Here is a 19,673-nt window from a genome sequence, read left to right on the forward strand (position 1 = left end):
ATATTATCATTATTATTAAAAATATTTATAAAAGATCAAAACAATATTATTGAGGTTAAGTGGTATCAGCTAGAAAGCAATAATAGAAACAGATGTTCCTTTTTTTAATTTCGACCATATGATTTGGTGATTTTTTTATTTTGTTATGAAATGGCATGTACCATTAATGGAATTTGAACATTAATTCTGAAAAATCTGGAAGGAAAATTGAAATTTGGGCTTCCAGGTGCACGAGATTGATATTTTTAGAATCTATGTGCAAAATTTGGAGATATAAATCATTCCCGTTTTTCCGGTATGCAATCCACAAGTTGACATGTTTTGATGCGAACAAACGAACACACGAACAAACGAACAAACACAACCCTACTCTCTCTCATTATATAGATTTCGTGAATAAATTGAGTGGATACGTTGATACAGACAATCGCGTAAGCACAGTAAGAGAAGGTGCTATCAATAATTTAACAACTAGCGACAGAAGAGTTGTGGGTTCGAATCTCGCTAAGCACATAAATTTCTGATCATTCCATCTAATTACCGAAGTACAAGTATATCATTAAGTTACGTGAGTATTTAGCAATAATATTTCAATTAACAATAAACCAATCAACGTGCAATGCAATTCTAATTATTATAGATTCTAGGTTTATTATAGATAATATCTGTATTCATACTTTTGAATAAAATGAGAGAAGAATCACGAAATATTTCGAGAATCAACTTGTGCAATTTTAAGACTTTATTACAGATAATATCTGTACTTATATTTCCGTATGGAAGTGTTTTTCGAAACAATACACCCTATGCAAACAGTGAATAGGGTGTATACACAAAGTTAAAACGGAAAACAGCAATTCGAGTTGAAGCAGAGAATTGAGACAAGAGTAGATTACTAGAGAGGCATTGTTAAAATTTGGCCGGTAGTTAAGTGGAGACGCTAGCGCCGTGTTTGTGACGCGTAACGGCCTTTATTGGTGGCACGGAGTAGAAAGCCATGTTTTCATTTTAATATCAATAGGGATAAATAATAACAGGCGCTAGTACCGAGCCGGGTGGTGGCATTAAAATAAAAACGTAATTTAACTTTGTATACAGAATTGAACTTTGAGTATTTCAAGAGTCGCTGCTCTTCCTTTCGGGACAGAAAGGACGCAAAGTTTCAGCAGGACGAAAAGTTTGCTATCTGGCGAGCGATGTGGCGACAAGAGATTATTTAATGTTTCCGATATAAGATCTTCGCCTCGCAGCACCCTGTTTAAAAGGGTTTGTATGTTGTTAATTATCCGAGTCTGAGGTCCTCTGCCGCTATAGATAAGTGTAAACTTGTGTTCTCCCCGCCGTGTTGATAATATTTTCCTGGACAGAAATGTGAGCCCCCCATCACCACCCCCCCAACACCCCAACTTAAGCTCAAGCGAAAGAAGACAAAGGCTCACATCATCCCATTTATTAGGCCTGTCACAACTAAACTTTCTTCTTTCACGTTTAACACAAATGAAATACGGCTTACGGAAGGTGAGGCAGCAGAGACTGCTCACTCATTGTCACCCCGATCGGCTACTCCTACCTACAATTCCACCACTCCACCCTCTCCACCTCCCAAATCCCAACTCTGAAGATTTGATTCGAATTTAGATTAAATATTCACTGCAGGCGGTAGTAGTATGACTAGTATGCAACTAGGTCAACACAGATTGACATGGATTTGAAGCGAGGTTAAAATTCACAATCATTACTCAATACAACAAAAATCACGAATACTGCTTCAATATCATATCTATTGAACATTCATCCTCACATTAATGAAATGAATATTACAGTAATTATCTAAGCCAACGTCTGAATAGGTTGCATTAAATTATCTGAAGGCTTCTGTACACAGCAAATATTGGCAACAAAGGAAATAAGAGATTGATTGATTGATTGATTATATGCCTTTATTAGGGCGGAGTTAGGACTCCTGGTCCTCTAACCCTTAATGGGTTAATACAGAGAGAATGATCAGAGACAAACCCCAATGAAAATATTAGATTCCATAATCTTCACCACATCCCTACACTTGTACTTCCTACAATAACACTTGTGGTTCATTGGGAATATCATAGAAATAGTTAAATCCGTATTAGAGATTCCTTAAGTATCGGATATTTTGAGCATGACTTTAGAAATTCTCGGTTTCGAACAATATTTCTAAATCACTTCAAAACAAAACAAATTTAGAAGTGAAGAGAGATATATTATATCGGCAAACATTATTTCTAAATCACACAAAACCAATTTACAAATGTAGAGAGATACATTATATCGGATTCGACAATAATTTTTGTGCGTTGAAGAAATTGAGAGTCAATGGTCATTTAGATTACTTGGTATCCTAACTTTTACCTTCAGAGGACTCTGCCTCTCTTGCAACATGATTCCACCTTCTAAAATCTACAAGGACAATACAGTGCAGTGTTCTATGAGAGAGTATATTGGAATAATTGAGGAAAAGTTGATATTCATATTCTGTACCAATCGAATAATGTCACAATAAACGGACTTTCTTCGTGCAAGCTTCGCGTTATCTTTAGCCGGAATTCGGCTGATGAAGATTATATAAGAAAGTTGGCAGGTAAGATTATTGAGTTTTAGTGAAACATCATTTTTTCTAATCATGGACAATGAAATATTCACCTGGTATTGTAAGAATAGTACTTTACGTAGCAAGTCCGGTAACGATAATTTACCGCATAAGTATGATTGTTTCTGCCCGAAACGTAGTTGAGTATTATCATACGAATGCGGTAAATACGTTACCGTGCAAGTTACGTACAATTTTTTTTTCCTCCACCTACTGTCTAAAGTACTTACTTTACTCCCTGAAACCTAATACTAAAGTGCCACTTTTTCGCTCTCGGTAGTAAAAAACAGAAAAACTCCCTAGGGAGTAAAAGTGACTCCATTTAAATAACATGGGGAGCATCTCTATTTTGAAACTTACATTGTAATAGGTTAGAAGGTCTAAGCTCAGATGAGAAAGCATAATAGAGGTGTCTGTCATTGAGTCAACTGAATTCAATGCTACAACCAGAAATTTGATCAACATGAAATATATGTTTGTATGATAATTATTATATTCTTAATATTAGTAGACAATAAAAATTTATACAATTTTTAAAATATTTTATTCTATTCAAAATACCAGCCAACAAATATTTTTGATCTGCAATTGAAATCTGAACCGCGTGATCTGGAGTCAGCCATTTTTGGTAGCTGCTCATCTGATATAATTGTTACAACTTATAGATAGCGCAATCGGCAGTGCCAATCAGATGACCGGTTTTTAGGTTTTAGATTTAGGTTATGTTGTTAGGAATCATTGTCACCAATACGTAAGTTATTAGAATGATTTTATTTGCAGTTTCTATAAAAAAATGTAGATGGAGGAAAAATGTTGTGTACATCACGAGCGAAAAATACTTTTTCTCCCTCAGGAAAATTGCTGCCCTCGGCTTCGCCTCGGGCTTCAAACTTTTTCCCACAGGGAGAAAAAGTCATACTTTTCACTCTAGATATACAAATAACTATTGTCATACTTATCTGAGAAAGAATAATATTGCTGAGAAACAGAAACCATTACCTGCTGCAGCTCGAGCTACTGCATTCTATAACCATGACCTACTCTGTAGCGCCTTGTTCATAACAGACATACCCTTCGAGCTCGAATAAAATAATAAAGGCCTAAATTATAAGATTTCACATGAGTTCTTATGACTTGAAACTCCTTAAATGAGTTCTTTAATTATTTGAGTTAGTATATTAATTACTCAGATGTTATTGGGACTCAGTAGAGTCCTAACATACTCGACTGTAAAGAGAACATATGATCTCTTTACAGTATAGTATGCTGTAATGAAAATCACATGTTTTCTTTTTCTGCAAACAGCTGTTTACCGGCTTGATTTGATGCATGGAAAACAGCTGCAATTGAGTAAGTATGACAAAAACAATATGAACGATACAATATAAACAATATGTTTACGATTCACAGTATTTACAAATTATGAAAAGTATGTTATATACAGAATGATCGAAAAGTCACACACTACAAATTAAGAAACACATGCGATCATGGGTTCGCGCAACTTACAGTGATAAAAATACAGTTACAGTTATATTCACACTTGAATGGATATTTTTTTCTGTTTTACATTATTTTGCTTTCAATTTGAAGAGAAAATGAATTGCATACACATTTAGACAATACATACAGTATTTTAAATAAGCATTTCATTAATAAGTATTCAGAAATAAGTACTTCGGGAATAGGCTGCTGTCTTAAAGCAGAGTGAATTGAAATGAAAGAAACAAATTAAGATATAATTATTTGAATGTGGTGGTACTGTATATGAGAATCGACAGGGGTTAATTAAAGCATACTAGATTGAAGTATAATTGAATGAAGCTGATCTTTTGAAGTTTTGTCATAATTTCTCAGGTACACTTATCAAGAAATGTACACCATTGATAGTATCTCGTTTATGGCTGATAGAGGAAATATAATTTATATTATGAGTGGTAAGGTGGAGATGAAATTTTCAGTGATACAGAAATGCGTCAGATAATGCAGCCTATATTTTGAGAAAGAAGTAGGACAAATTGAATACAAGAATAATATGGACAAAGTTTGTAGCAAACAAATGGAGACACTAAAATATGGAAGCGCTTGTAAAAAGTTTTATCGAAGACCATCCAGATTTCCAAACAAACAAAGGACCAGAGTGAATTGATGTCCCAAGCGAGCGCAAATTATTAATAAAGGACATAAATAAACAAGGACAATTAAAAAGTGGCTACGACTATGGCTTATTCGGCTTTTCAGTAGTGGAAAAACAAATGCTGGTTTCTAGAGGGTGATTAATTGAGCAAAGGTTGCACTAGATACTACCACTGAGACTGGGCAACACGCTAGCCAAAGCCAAACTACGCGTCATTACAATGAATAAGAGTGTGGCTTTCATGGAAGAAGGGGGTTCAAGAGGTCTGAGGTTTTACGCAAGAGGAGGGTTCATGATACGATAAACTTTACTGAAGAGGTCCACCTCAACTGGCCAAGATAATTCAGCCCATCTCACCACGATATACCAGGATATATAATTTAAGACGTCATTATTTTTAATTTATTAAGAATGTGACATTCCAAATACCATTAACAAATGAGAGATATTGAAAGAATGGTCCTACTGATGATGAGTTTCCTTATCATACTTCTCAAAAATATAAAATTTATTTTTTCGATTTCTTCAGGGTTACACAATATTTGAAAAAAGGAATTATTTTATATACTCTATTATTTTATATACTCTATTATTTTGTATACTCTATTATTTTGTATATCTTTTATAATTGTACTGAATACAAATTACATGGTGAGAAAAGACCCAAGATAATTTTTCTTGATATCATCTCATATAGCTTTTAAATCAAAATAGATTTATAGTATTGTATTACTATTATTCATTATCTCTGTAGGTACTATTCAATAATTGAGTGGAATTTATTTATTTATACATTGATAGTTACAATATCATTCTCAACTATGAATGATTGGGAAAGACACAACAGGTCTAAAGCCCAAAACTGTTTCTTTCCCAAATTTGGATAGACATTTTCCAAAAATAGGTTATGTTTATCAGTTTATAAGTTTTGTCCAATTGTGAGGATTAAGAACAGATCTTGGAATACTTTCTAATTCACTACTGATAATAAATTATTGGAATACTACATGCTCTGCATCTCATACGGATCAAAAAACAATTTTACATGAAGAAGACTTCTGAGTTTAGTGCCAATTTGCCAATAAGGTATCTATTGGAATACAATGGAAATTGTACGAAGGTGACACTATACTTTCCCTGTCTATAAGCATTATAGACATTTTTTCCCTGACAAATACATTCATGTCAATCTAGCATTATAGCATTTTTTCCTTGACAAATACATTCATGTCAATCTTTCTGCATAAACTCCTCTGGTAGTGCTGTACTCACAACCACAGAAACTATCCAAACTACCACATAAATGACTACTTTTTAAACTGCTTTGGAGATTATTATTATTCCTAATATCTTACATGATATATGGATACTTCTTGCATTATATATCCTACTTTGAAATACTTGTAATTAGATTAAATTTTGGGGGAGAGATCCGGGTATATTTTTTCTGGGTTCACGAGGGTGGATGGCTTTGTCAATTGCAAGTGGGTGGGTTGGATTCACCTGAAGCCAGCACTGGCCATTCAAATGCGAAGACAAGCAATCCGCTCAGCCGACTTCCTTCCCTTGCCGACGACGCAAATTTTTAAACGACGCGTAAAATTCAGTTATCGGAGGCCGAGCTGCGGCCATTGTTCTACAGTCGTTGTCCGAAGTCCACCGCATCGTTATATTTCAAAAACAATAAGGCCGTTCGCCCGTAAGAAGGATGGACAATATTCCTATTGTTCGAGGCCGGGGGTTATTTTTATTGATATGCAAAATAGATAGGGAGTAACTGCGTGGTGCTGGATATCACCCTTGCCCTACGACCAGTGAGTTATTGGAGTCGGCCGTCATCATTAGTGCCTCGCTTTCTTTCCAACCGGACCTCACATCTCCCCCGACCACCCATACTTTATTATTAGTAGAATCCATATTAATTGCGACCCTTTCCTCATCTCATCTCATCCTACCTCCTTATTTGTTTGTTTATTCGGGTGTCCTTTTGTTTGCCTTTCTCTTTCCACTGCCAGTTCGATAAGAAACAAAAGAGGCGAGGAAACAAAACCACCACCGGAATTACGACTACCGCTGCATACGCTCTATCTGGCATCAAGGGGATTGTCTCTATGGTATAACTCAAGAAAGTTACATAATATTAGAGCCACCGCAGATGGAAATGCAGGACGGCGATGTCACTTTTGTAAAGCACATAGATGAATACGACTGTTCACAATGGATTGTATGTGGAATTGAGCGGTCTACAGTAAGTTATTAGTGGAATTCAAATTCATTTATTGACAAACTCTTCATCTTACAACAATATTCAGTTTGTAATTCATATTTCAAATTTGGTTTTTATGAAATTATGGGTATTTTCTCAAAATCAAATTAGTCTTCTCTTTTGAGATTTTGAGTATCTTCTTTATCTAATCTATTAATTGAGATAATAGTGTTAATATTTCTAGGCTAAATTTCACAAGTTTTCAAGAAATAAATCTGATTTATTTACAGCAAATTTTATTTTTCAAAGCTTATCGAGACAAGAATTTACATACTGATCAAGAGTAAGAATAAATAATTCCTTAATTTTTCTTCTGTAACAATTGTTTTGTTTTTTTTTAAGTGAAAGTAAGTTGAATTAAATTAAAAAATGATAATTTATTGCCAATATGTTTCATGTTAAAGATTTTCAGTTTGAAATTTCAATTTCAATTGATTGACGGGTTAAATAAAATTTATCTACTGTCAAGATTTTCAACCAGTGATGAAAATGGACATCCGAAAGCGCTCCTCAAATGTGAGAAGCTTTTAATAATAAAAATCAGACTCCTATGTCGTAATTAAAATGATTTTTCATGTTACATCAATGATCAGTTCAATCTGTTTTCATCCTTCATATTGCCATTTAGTCTAAAAATGCATTTTTATCAATTCAATAATAAGCTCAATTGATAAGGTACATCTCCCGAACTAGTACTTCCAGCTAATAACTGTGAAATTGACAAATTAAACGTGAATTGACCAAGCAGCAAATAATAGAGCATTTAAATGGTGAGAGCTGGGAGAAATTAATAAAATATGTGAGAATTGCAAGGAGATATCGCTCGCAACTCATTGAGGAATTTAACACATGAAATAGAAATAAGATAGGAATTTAGAAATAAGAAGAACACAATGATTGATTAATTATAATATATATCTATTATTTTGTAATTTCTTTTTCAGGTTTGCAGATAAAATGTAAATAAAATGTATGTATGATTTAAAAAATAAAGAAAAATTGTATTACTTAAAAGCCAACTCCTGGCAAACGGCCGTGTGGCCATTGCTGTAAAAAATGTACTCTTTTCAACGATGAATTATGTAAGAAAGTGAAATAAAGATTTTTTAATTATTATTATTAAATTAACAAATTAATATTTAATATTAAAAAATAACTAAGTAATCATGCATTGAAGACACACATTCACACTGTTCATTCCAAATTTCAACAACAATATTGTTAATAAATTCAGGAGTTTGGCAATAAAACATTTTTCATTGCTATCTAAACAATATTCAACATTTTTATCATTTTTTCTCAGCACAGGAATATTCAATATCACGCATTCTCTCATCTAATATTACTCATATTGTTCCCTCAAGCACAGTTCAATAATATGTACATTCTGCTTCCTTCCTATTTACTGGAATCTTTTATCCCCGAGTTTCGTTTCGGTTTCCGCCCCTACCTTTTCTACTTCCACCCCAACGATTCCATCTACAAACGATATGGCTTGTTCTTGCATCCAGAAACGTATCAAGAATGCATGAGATTACTGATCATTCCTTTCGGCTTACACGGATAACTATGTCATTGTATTGGCCCGAAACACTCACATACGTTACTACTCGTCACAGTATGTTCAATGCAAGACTAACACAATCGGTATTTATCTAAACACTTAATTTACCATATCAACCAATTTATTGAGGATTTTTCCTTGTTTCACTTCCTACATCCATAAAGTTATTTTCCTCGAAAGTAGGATCTTAGATATCACACACATATGCTTCTACAATATCTGCTTATTATTATAAAATGATTTCATAATACTATACTTAGTACCGGTTACACAAAAGCCGGTTAAATTTTGACCGTGATTAATTCCAAGAGAACCAATCGGAGAAGCCGTCTTATCAGAAAGGCCTTCTCTGATTGATTCTCGTGAATTTAATCACGGTTAAAATTTAACCGGCTTTTGTGCGACCGGGCCTTAGTATTCAAAAGTCAATAAAAGCGCTTAGTGAAATTTCCTAAAATGATTATTTCCTAAGTCACTCTGGAGTGTACTATTTATGTAATAATTTACTGAATAATAGTTATTTACTTAATATTTTTTTGTATTCGTTTGTTTATCAACTTCAATTATTTGTCGCTATAAGTTGGATTCAATGTTTTTGATATTGATGGAGACTGTTTTGGGGTTTTCCTGTAGTCTTCATAAAATTGTCAAAGAAATAATTGCTATCGCAGCCTCACTTAGCGGGAAGTCGCTACGGCACATCCCAGAAAAATTCAACAGTTCAAAAACTCTCATCTACTAGAAAAAAAACAAGTAATCAAGGTAACATGAATCCTTGGAATAGTTTAAAATAATTATTACTTTCCACCCATCATGCTATTGACATGTTATGTCATGTCTGATGTTATTTGAAGAAGACCTGGGAATCAGAAGTGTCATGTTTGATTAGTCAGCATTAAAGTATCGTTCCATGTTTAACAGAACTACTTGAGCATTAAAATTGCGATTGTGATAGATCTAGGCAGAGTTGACAACAGTGTAATGTGATTCATGGCATGTGTGGTGTTTGTGTTATTTATCCATTGTAGTATCACGGGCACCGCAGCGGGGCTTTGGGAGTTGCGAAGGCGCGAATTCGACTAGTGATGAGATGTTTCATTTATTATTGGTGGAGGGAACTGAGAGCTGAGAGCTAAGGCAAGGCCTTAGCACATCAATAAGGCGACGCGAGAAAAACGAAAATTGGTTTGCGTACACATTTCACCCCGCATATGAAAAAACATTTCTCATCCTTTCGGAGTCGGTTCATAATGGCTTCATATTTTATTCCAGGCGTCATTTTGTCATTTTTATGAAGGAATATCGAGACCCACTTGTACATTAGAACAGCGACGCCGAGAAGAAGAGGCATCAGTCGTAGTTTTTCACCCCACATCCTGTACTTTGCATATGAAAGGTGACAAATGCGAATCCTACCCCCTCCCACTACCTGTCAACCCCCTCCCCTCCCTACAGTTCAAAGAAGGCGGTGGCGGATTTTTGTTTGTCTATTCTGCCAGTCAAAAGCTGATCAATTCTTTCAGTGCTCCCCTGAAAAACCTTCCTACCGAAAGATTTTATTAGCTTTCTCAAATCCCCGGGAATAAGATTACACAGCTCGGGCGCAGTCGCTTTCTATTTTTTGTGCAAAATTTATGGTTATGACTGGGTAATGGTTTTCAACCGTGATACATTTGAAAAGATATGAGAGCTCACACGTTGAGCTTTCTGAGCAGAAAGGTATGCCACGGTTCTTCGCTGCTAACGTATTTTGTTTATTGCAGGAATTTATCTAAAGCTATGACAACTTTTAATTTTCTCAACTTTTCAATTTGCTTACTCCATTAAAGATGGTTAACTATCTGGATTCACACATTATATTATTAAATGATAATAATAAATGTGTACTCTCTTCAAAATTATATATAAATTGTAGTAAAGTAGTAATAAATTGATATTAAATAAGAAATCATAGATAATAGCTTTAGTTATTGACTGGTAAAATGGTAATTTCCATTTACCAGTTATATGATACTATAGATTTATATGAAATAAAAAACCTGAAATTGTATCCACAAATGAATAAAAAATATATATATAGAAGACACTTTAAAGTTTGTAATATAAATTAAACAGGAGACACGATATAAATAGATTGAAAACACTTAAAAAATTACATTAGAAATGGGGGGAAATTTCGTAGACTGAGTCTCCTTTCTCAACCGAGTACCGAGCAGACTGCAGTTTTGAATCTAACGGTCGTGTGACCACAGAGTACGCACGGAGACTCAATTGTAGCAGCCTCAATTGTGAGACCACAGCCTCTGCTGGTCTCTGCTGCTACAATTGAGTCTCCGTGCGTACTCTGTGGTCACACGACCGTTAGATTCAAAACTGCAGTCTGCTCGGTACTCGGTTGAGAAAGGAGACTCAGTCTCCGAAAATTTCCCCCATGTTTAATAAGTTTTTAAGTGTTTTCAATATATATATATATATATATATATATATATTATATATATATATATATATAATATATATATATATATAATATATATATATATAGCTGGTAAAATGGTGAAGGAAATTAACCAACTCAATTATAGTAATGTACATACTAGAGTAGGTTGCCTTTGTTGGTAGTTCTAATTCATATGAATTTATATTAACATTTTGACATTACTCATTTCCAAGCAGCATTGTCTTCATTAAATTTGTTGAAAATATTTGCTATATACTATAAATGGAATACTGCTTGTGAAGTTTCTTGCTGATAGTGTTGAGTAAAATTAAAGTGAGGCATAACCGGCTTTCGTTCTGTTACTCTGCTATCTGATAATATCAGTTTGAATTTAGAGTAAGTGCCATGTAACTCATATTTCTGAACCATCTATTTACATACTCCAAAAACAAAGCTAGACAATCAGTATTGAGAGTAATTGTATAATGGTTATAATAATACAACAGGTTAACAGGCCAAAAACAAAGCTAGACAATCAGTATTGAGAGTAATTGTATAATGGTTATAATAATACAACAGGTTAACAGGCCATATAAACTATCTAACAGCCTATCACTGAATGGTGCTAAACTAGAGTTATTAAGCATTTGCTATAAGCATTGCTACAAGCATTTTTTATAAGCAAACATAAGCAGAGTTATAAGCATTAAGCATTGCTAATAAGCATATATTTATGCTATTGCTATATAACCACATAAGCTTTATAATACTTAGTGCCGGTTGCACAACAACCGGTTAAATTTTAATCGTGATTAATTCCACGAGAACCAATCAGAGAAGCAGTCTTTTCAAAAACGCCCTTTGATTGGTTCTCGTGGAATTGATCACGGTTAAAATTTAACCGGCTGTCGTGCAACCGGGCCTTAGTCTTGCTGAACTATATCTAATTGGATTACCTCTAATAATTTACATTTTGATTATAATTTTATGTTCATTACACAAGGAAGAGCTAATAGTTCATGCATAATCTTCTAGAAGCACTCTCTTATGCATACTCTTCTATTTACTCACAATTGGGTAAGAAAATCATAATTATCCTCTGGACGTTATAGCTCACCTGAAAAACAGAAGTAAGGAAATCACATTAGTAAGAAAAAATGCATTATTTCCGTATAATTAGTCAAAATAACATCACATTTGAATCAATTCATTTCACAAACATTCACAAGTAAAATAGTACATGCATAAAAAGAATTCATTATGGAGAGCCTAGGTGGGTAAGATCAACAACCGGTTGCGCAAACCTCTATTAAATTTGAACGCGGTTAAATGCCACAAGAACCAATGAAAGAAGCTAATGACGTTTTCAACCAGCGGCGTCGATTCTGGGTAAATTTGATGAACGTTTGTGCAATCACTCAATATGTCTGTGTTTAGAAGGAGTAGTTAGTAGGAATTTTCATTCATTTATAACAAAGATTAGAATTTTTCTATTTCATTCATTCATTCATTGACTTTATTGTCTATAAAGAAGATTTAGTGCTTGCATAGCAGCCTAGAGGTACCGGGTTCAAACCGAGATATGAAAAAAGGTTTTAGCCAGATCATTCCTATATTACCGGATAAGCACGTTAGTTGTCGGTCCCGGCTGAAGTATGGACCATCGTAAGTCCCATTCACAACTTAAATTATATTATATTCAGGCAAGATGGGATCTTCCCACAGTGTTGGTGGGGAGCTACAAGAAAAATTGAAAAAATAAAATAAGAAAGCCGTAGGAATATACTTTTTCTCAGCCGGGATTGCCGGGACGACTAAGGCGTTGCACCCTTCAGTGTGCTTGCGCTGTGTCACCCGACTGTGGGTTCGAATCCCGCCGGTAGGCATGGACGTTTAATCATCTCATCAAATCGACCACGCACTTTACATTACCCACGCACAAGCTAAAAGCTGATATGGGCATCACTGCCTGGATGTAGTAGTAAGATTTTGTATTGTAGAAACCACTAAGAGTAGCCTATGGTGACATAACAAGGCAGATTAATATCTCAAGAAGGGGTTGATTGTATACATTAGTGTAGAATGGTAGCATCTCCAAGACAAGTGCTTAGTTTGAGAGATGGCGCGCTACCAAAGTTGCAAAATGGCGGTCTCATCTGTTCATTACTTAGTGCTCTAATAGGAAATAGAACGCGGAATAATAGCAAAGCCATACAAAAGGTTTAGTTGAAAGTTGTAGCCTGTCGCGGGTGGCGGGTGTCGAGTCGGTACAATCGATTTTTACACGGCCATTCTCTGTGCTGGTTTGGCGGGAAATTCAAACAAGACGCGCGCGCGCTGCCAACAGGATACAATGTGGTAAGGAAGCGCCGGTTATTATTAATTATTGTCTCAAGGATCCGGCAAGAGTGAAGAGACTTCCTGGACCAGACAATGACACTTACAGCCGCAGCCGGAGAGCTCGCGAAGAGTTTTACAATAAATTACGGCCTTCGTGATGGCGGCAACCCCCCACCCCCTTGTGCAGTAGTTTGCCAACTGGGTACCAAACCCCTTGAAACACGTTCCTTCAAGAAAGATGCTGCCCGATAGAAAACAAACACATTGCTTACTTATTAAGACAAAACTTTGAGACACGCTCATAAGCGGTTGCATTATCTATGCTCATTTATTAATACACAGGAGGACAGGAGTCAAATAAAAACAATTTCCTTACAAACAATATCCAAATTTAAAAGAATATAACTGTGTAAAAACACAGTTATATTTTTGTCACATCCATATCATTATTAGATTTGTACACAGGACTGCAGTTGTGTTGGAACCAACACATCTTCACCTGTAGTGTGTTGATTTCAACACAAAATTGCAGACTTATGTAAAAATCTAATAAATGTGGATGTGACAAGAATGAAACTGTGTTTTTTAATTATGAAGAAATTCCACAATATCAATTCCTATTCAACAAATTGTATCATTATAAAAATTGTACTTGATTAGCAAATAAACTAGAAAAAACGTTTTCTTTATTCTTCCACCTTAAGGTTCTTTGCTTTCTGGAACAGAATAACAAATCACTACTTTTCTCACTAGTGAATACAGTGGTCACTTTACTTACTAGCAACTAATGGTAACCTCATTTTTTTAGATAACATGTGTGACATCTCTATGATCGTATTCGTCTAAGGTTAGATCGTCTGTCATGGAGATTGAGCATTATATTATGTTCGAGCAAGCTTTTTGAAGCGAATTATCATGATGATAGCTAGATAATATATTGTTTAAATGGAGGGGAAAAAATTGTATGCATTACGGAACTCAAATAAATAGAATCCCATGATATTTTATTGTGGATGATAATTATTAACAATAATTAATATTATTGTGTTCTTTGCTGAAAATAAATTATCTTCAAATAGGATCCCATAATTCTTTAATTTAGAATGATGCCTACATGAGGTTTTAGCTTGTGCGAGGGTAATGGAAAGTGCGTGGGTGATTTGATGAGAAGAACAAACGTCTATGCCTACCGGCGGGATTCGAACCCACGGCCAGGTAGCACAGATAGACTGAAGGGTGCAACACCTTATACTCGTATCGGCAGACCTGGATCTGTATCTGTAGTTTTCTGCTCGTAAGCAGGTCCTTCTAAAATTCGTAAGCAGACCTGGATCAAATTTTACTATTTGATAGTAAAATCACAACTACTTTTCAAATAATAATTGGAATCGTATTTAAAATAAATATTGACAAATACAACTAGAGAATAAACCTACCAATTTCTTTGATTGATGAATTTTGTTCTTCAATCAAATTTGCCATTCTATTAAATAATGGTTCTACTGATCCTTTGGAATTATAATTTGGAGAATCATTATAGAAGGGCAATTTATCACAAAACATGTTAATAGATTTTGGTTTAAGGAAACCCATGGATGCAAACACTGTAGTACACAAGAAGTCCATTTCCTGAATTATGAATACTAAATTTACAACATAACTTATTTCCACAAAAAATAATACAAAAATATAATATTTCAATATGCCCCAACAGACTTATTGAAAAAGATAAATCAATTTTGGGATTTACACCAGAGTTTACTACAGAAAACTGACTAGTAATACAGTTTAGTAAAGATTAATGGTGCAACGACCAAAACTAGATTCTCATAATTTTTATGATTCAGTGTTAATATCATTTTTGAGTCAATGGACAGTAACCCAAGATTAATGGAAACGTCAACTTATATAATTTCAAAATAACCAGAGTATTCAAAGAAGTATATAGATCCCGAAGTTCTAAACCACCATTTCACGCATGTAGGTCAATTATATGCTAATAAAATAATAAATAACAGCCCTAGACAACGTACTCATGCCGATTCGTCAATCCCCTCATTCAATAATTTTATTTGGCTGATACAGCCAAATAAAACAATCAGTTCTCAGAGAACAATCAGTTCTCTCAGAAGTAACTCTTCTCCTGGAGTAGACAATTTGAGTTCTACATGTCTGAAAAAATAGCTTCCTATATTGTAGAGCCTCTTAAAATGATAATAAATAAATGTTTTTTGGTAGGTTATTTTCCTAAACTATTCAAAGTTGCTAAAGTTGTTCCTCTTTATAAATCAGGTGATAAATCAAACCCCTCTAATTATCGCCCAATAAGTTTAATAAATAATTTAGCTAAAATAATGGAGAAAATTATAAAAAATATAAAATTGTGTGTGTTTTTGAGAAATAAATTTGAATTTGAATTTGAAAAAAAGTGTGGAAAGAAGATTGTATAATACCCTACACTATCGATAAAGCTGTAATTGAGGTGTCAAGATTCTACCTGATGTACAATCAACTCCTGGAGTCGATCGCATATTAAAATTCAAACTAATAGTTCAATACTTCCCTATTGTAATAACCAGCTGACTACTGGTATTATTATTATAAATTTTATTATGCAACAGGGCGCTGGAAGTGGTTAGTTGCTGATAAGATAATATAATGTATTATTTAAAATATTCACTTTAAAGTATTGTAAATATTATTTTTTGCATCAACACTTATTTTAATAGGATACTGATAATGTAAGAAGATTATCATTACAAAAAAGGTTTATTAATTTATTATATGAATTAAAATAATAAATGTATCTTACTTTAGGGAAAAATCGAATAGGTATTATATCTTACAGATTCTGTTAGGTATAACCTGTGCAGTTAGTTGTGTGATAAAATTAGAAATTATAATGCATGGAATACAATTGGAGAAAATTGCCTACTCTAATTATAAATACAATAATTTCAAGCAAAGCAGATGACTGGACTAGGGTAATAATGGATACTTTTCGATATGTAAGTATTGCATTGCTTTCATCAACCTCAATACATAGGCCTACCTGACCTTTATTATTATTAATGATTTACTTTCATGCAAATCATTATGTTGTTTTAATATATTCAACTATCAATTATCATAAAACAATGAAATCCAACTCTGAATATAATTATTAGTCATGATTGGATATACTTTCAAAAAAAATTGTATGTGTGTGTTGTCATCAGACCTGAGCCTACAGTATTTAAGTGTTGATGTACCTAGTCTGTATGGAAGAAAGTGATGATGAAGAAGAGAAGATGAAGAAAAACAGGTTTAAAATTAAGGGCAACATGATAAACCCACCAAACAAGCTTGTAATTTGATTAGAATTTAAACAATGAAGTAGCCTACAATACAAAGAATTATTGAATGAGAGATAAAATGGTTTTGATTTAATTTTGTGAAAATTAAATGAAATATATTTATGGCTGTATGCAGAATCTATGTTAATAGCAAGATTGAATGGCCGAATTTTATTTGATATTTGTGTTACATTTTCAGTTTAAACCAGCAGCTGATTCAAGTATGTTTAAGGCTCTTTAGTACACCTTTTTATTTTTATTTAAATTGGATAATCTTTTTTAATATAATTGTTAAGATCATTATAAGAATGAGAAAAAGTGGCAACTGGAATTTTTAAGTCATCTACCTAATTATTATTATTTATTTCATTATTTTACAACGGCGACTTTCTAGAAGTATTTTAAGCCTAGGTGATGATGATGGGATGAATGATAATACAATGAAGGTAAAGTTATGAATGAATAAAAATTATAGGTTACGCTATCCACTTTATTGATTTTTCGCTTTTTAATAAGCGAGTTATGGGTTGTTGAAGTACAAAACTCCGTTTTCTTTCCAGATCATAAACGGTATCGAATTTTCCATTGGAGTTTTTTTAATGCATTCAGTATATCATTGGCTTTGTTCTGATATGCGTTTTTTCGCGATTAATGCCAAAATAAACAAGTTATCGAATTTACAAAAAATGTTACTTTTTATTTATGAACGATATGGGGAATAAAATGTTTTAGTTTGGAAAGATACATTTTTTGAATTTTTAAGAGAAGTTCTAATAATATAGTCGAAACCGTTTATGATCTGGAAAGAAAACGGAGTTAGCACTTCAACAACCCATAACTCGCTTATTAGACCACTTAAAAATTTCAGTTGCCACTTTTTCTCATTCATATTATAATGATCATAACAATTATATTAAAAAATATTATCCAATTTGAATAATGAAAAGAAGTGTAGCCTACCGATCGGCCTTAAGCTTGGACTGTGCAAAAGAACCCATAACACAGTCATATGTATAATCATAGATTACATATATTTGACCAACTTTAATTGAAGATTTGATACTCTATTAGACTCTTGTTACTGTCAAATATTTTATTATCTCTGACTACCAACGATCATATATTATATAATATTTGACAGTAACAAGAGTCTAATAGAGTATCAAATCTTCAATTAAAGTTGGTCAAATATATGTAATCTATGATTATACATATGACTGTGTTATGGGTTCTTTTGCACAGTCCTACTTATATCTCTGACCTGATATATGATTATATGCAATGCAATAATGGTATGCAATGTAATGCAATTGATTAATGGTATCTTTTCTCTATGATATGATTGTGTGATAGGTTATTTGAACCATATGCTGCCATAGTGGACAAATTACTGAATTGGAATATTTGATGTAGCCTACACAAATCAACAAGAATTAAAAACTATCATTGTTTCAACTCCAGCCTTTGAAACATGGTTGTAAGCATGAGCGTGTGCTTATAAAACTCGTATTAGCATAAGTTTGTACTCATACAATTTGTATAAGCATAAGCATGAGTCATTTTTCTGGGTGAACAGGTTCACCAACAACTGGTTCAGGGTGAATTCTGATAAAAAAATTAATTTAATGAGTTTCAGTGACAAAACTTCAAAACAATCCTGATATATACCTTCAGGATATCTGATGAAAAAACAAAATATATAATCTAAACATTAGCCTAACACAACCACAATAATTATAACCGGGAATTCATAAGGTACTGGATAGACAAATATTTGACTAAAAGACATTTGAACGATTATCAATTACCAGATTACGACTACATGATGACTTTATATTACACTACCTACATGTAACTGAGTAATAATGGGGCCCTAAAACAGGATATCTACATTAGTGATCCATTTATTGTAAACGGCAGAAATTGGGCTATGAAATAGATTAAAATATTGATAGAATAAATAATGACTAGAGCTTTTATTTTCATCTTAACAAATGATCGATGATAATACTTCTGAGATGAAATGTCTAATAACAACAGCTTTATTATTGAGATCAATAACACCTAACACCATAAAGTGAGGTTAGAAAGATCACGTTGGGTCAATAGCTTCTCTTGAAATGTTTTCTAACTTAAAATATATTTCAACTGTGATTTTATTCAAAATTTTATCATGAAATCAGCTATTTCCTTGTTTAATGTTGTTTAGAATTGATATTTCGTGAGGCATGAGGTGTATAAAATGGTAACAGAGACATAACCTATAAATTGGCGGTGAACATTACAAAATAGAATTGGATATTTACCTGGTATTTTCCATTGAAAAATGGAATTAAATCAATTTGAAATACAGCAACAACGCATGATTCTTTTGGCGACCAAAAGTAGAAAACATCATCCACAACTTGTAAGATAGTTTTTGGTTCAGATTTATATTTGACCGAAGAGAAGGGTATTAGAAGATCATACAGATCTGTCCCGTAAACTTTCAATTCATCAGGAGTTTTTAGAAACTCTGAAGTCATGATTTATGATTTTAAAAGTACATATACTACACAAATAATAATTTAAATTCAAATTCAAACGGTCATAATTCGGTTACCAGAACAGAACAAAACACAGCACATAGCACAATCACACCGGTATCCGCTATCGATATTCAAAGTCGATTGTCTCTCCACTTCGATTATACGACATATTATTATCGATATAGTCTAGTATCGTTATTTTCATATATCGATAGTACTTTACGATAATTCTTTATTCTTAGTAATCTAATAGATCGTAAAAGGTAACATTTCCGTTCCTAATGACAATCTTATATTGAAAAATAATGATAAATTTATAAAATAACGAAAAATCACAACTGCAATGACTACTGTACCTACAAGAGGGACCCTCCACATTGGTGCAACATCGTCAATGGGTGCCATGAAATTAAAAATGTAATATGGCGAGCCACCCTTTA

At 33.4% G+C, this 19,673-nt stretch overlaps 1 protein-coding gene across 2 annotated transcripts in view; it reads right to left on the minus strand.

Moving 5' to 3' along the window:
- The window catches only part of LOC120354793, a 137,180-nt gene extending 117,808 nt beyond the window's left edge, over positions 1 to 19,372 (minus strand). Inside the window, exon 1 of one of the 2 annotated variants that reach the window (XM_039442495.1) lies at positions 19,012 to 19,372. In XM_039442495.1, the coding sequence (XP_039298429.1) occupies positions 19,012 to 19,230 (219 nt within the window). In that variant the 5' untranslated portion in view covers positions 19,231 to 19,372. The remainder of the gene's footprint in view (positions 1 to 19,011) is intronic. The other variant, XM_039442496.1, reaches the window with a different exon arrangement.
- Positions 19,373 to 19,673: the final 301 nt, after the last annotated feature.

The sequence above is a fragment of the Nilaparvata lugens genome, chromosome X (genome assembly GCF_014356525.2).
Source record: "Nilaparvata lugens isolate BPH chromosome X, ASM1435652v1, whole genome shotgun sequence".
NCBI lineage: Eukaryota > Metazoa > Arthropoda > Insecta > Hemiptera > Delphacidae > Nilaparvata > Nilaparvata lugens.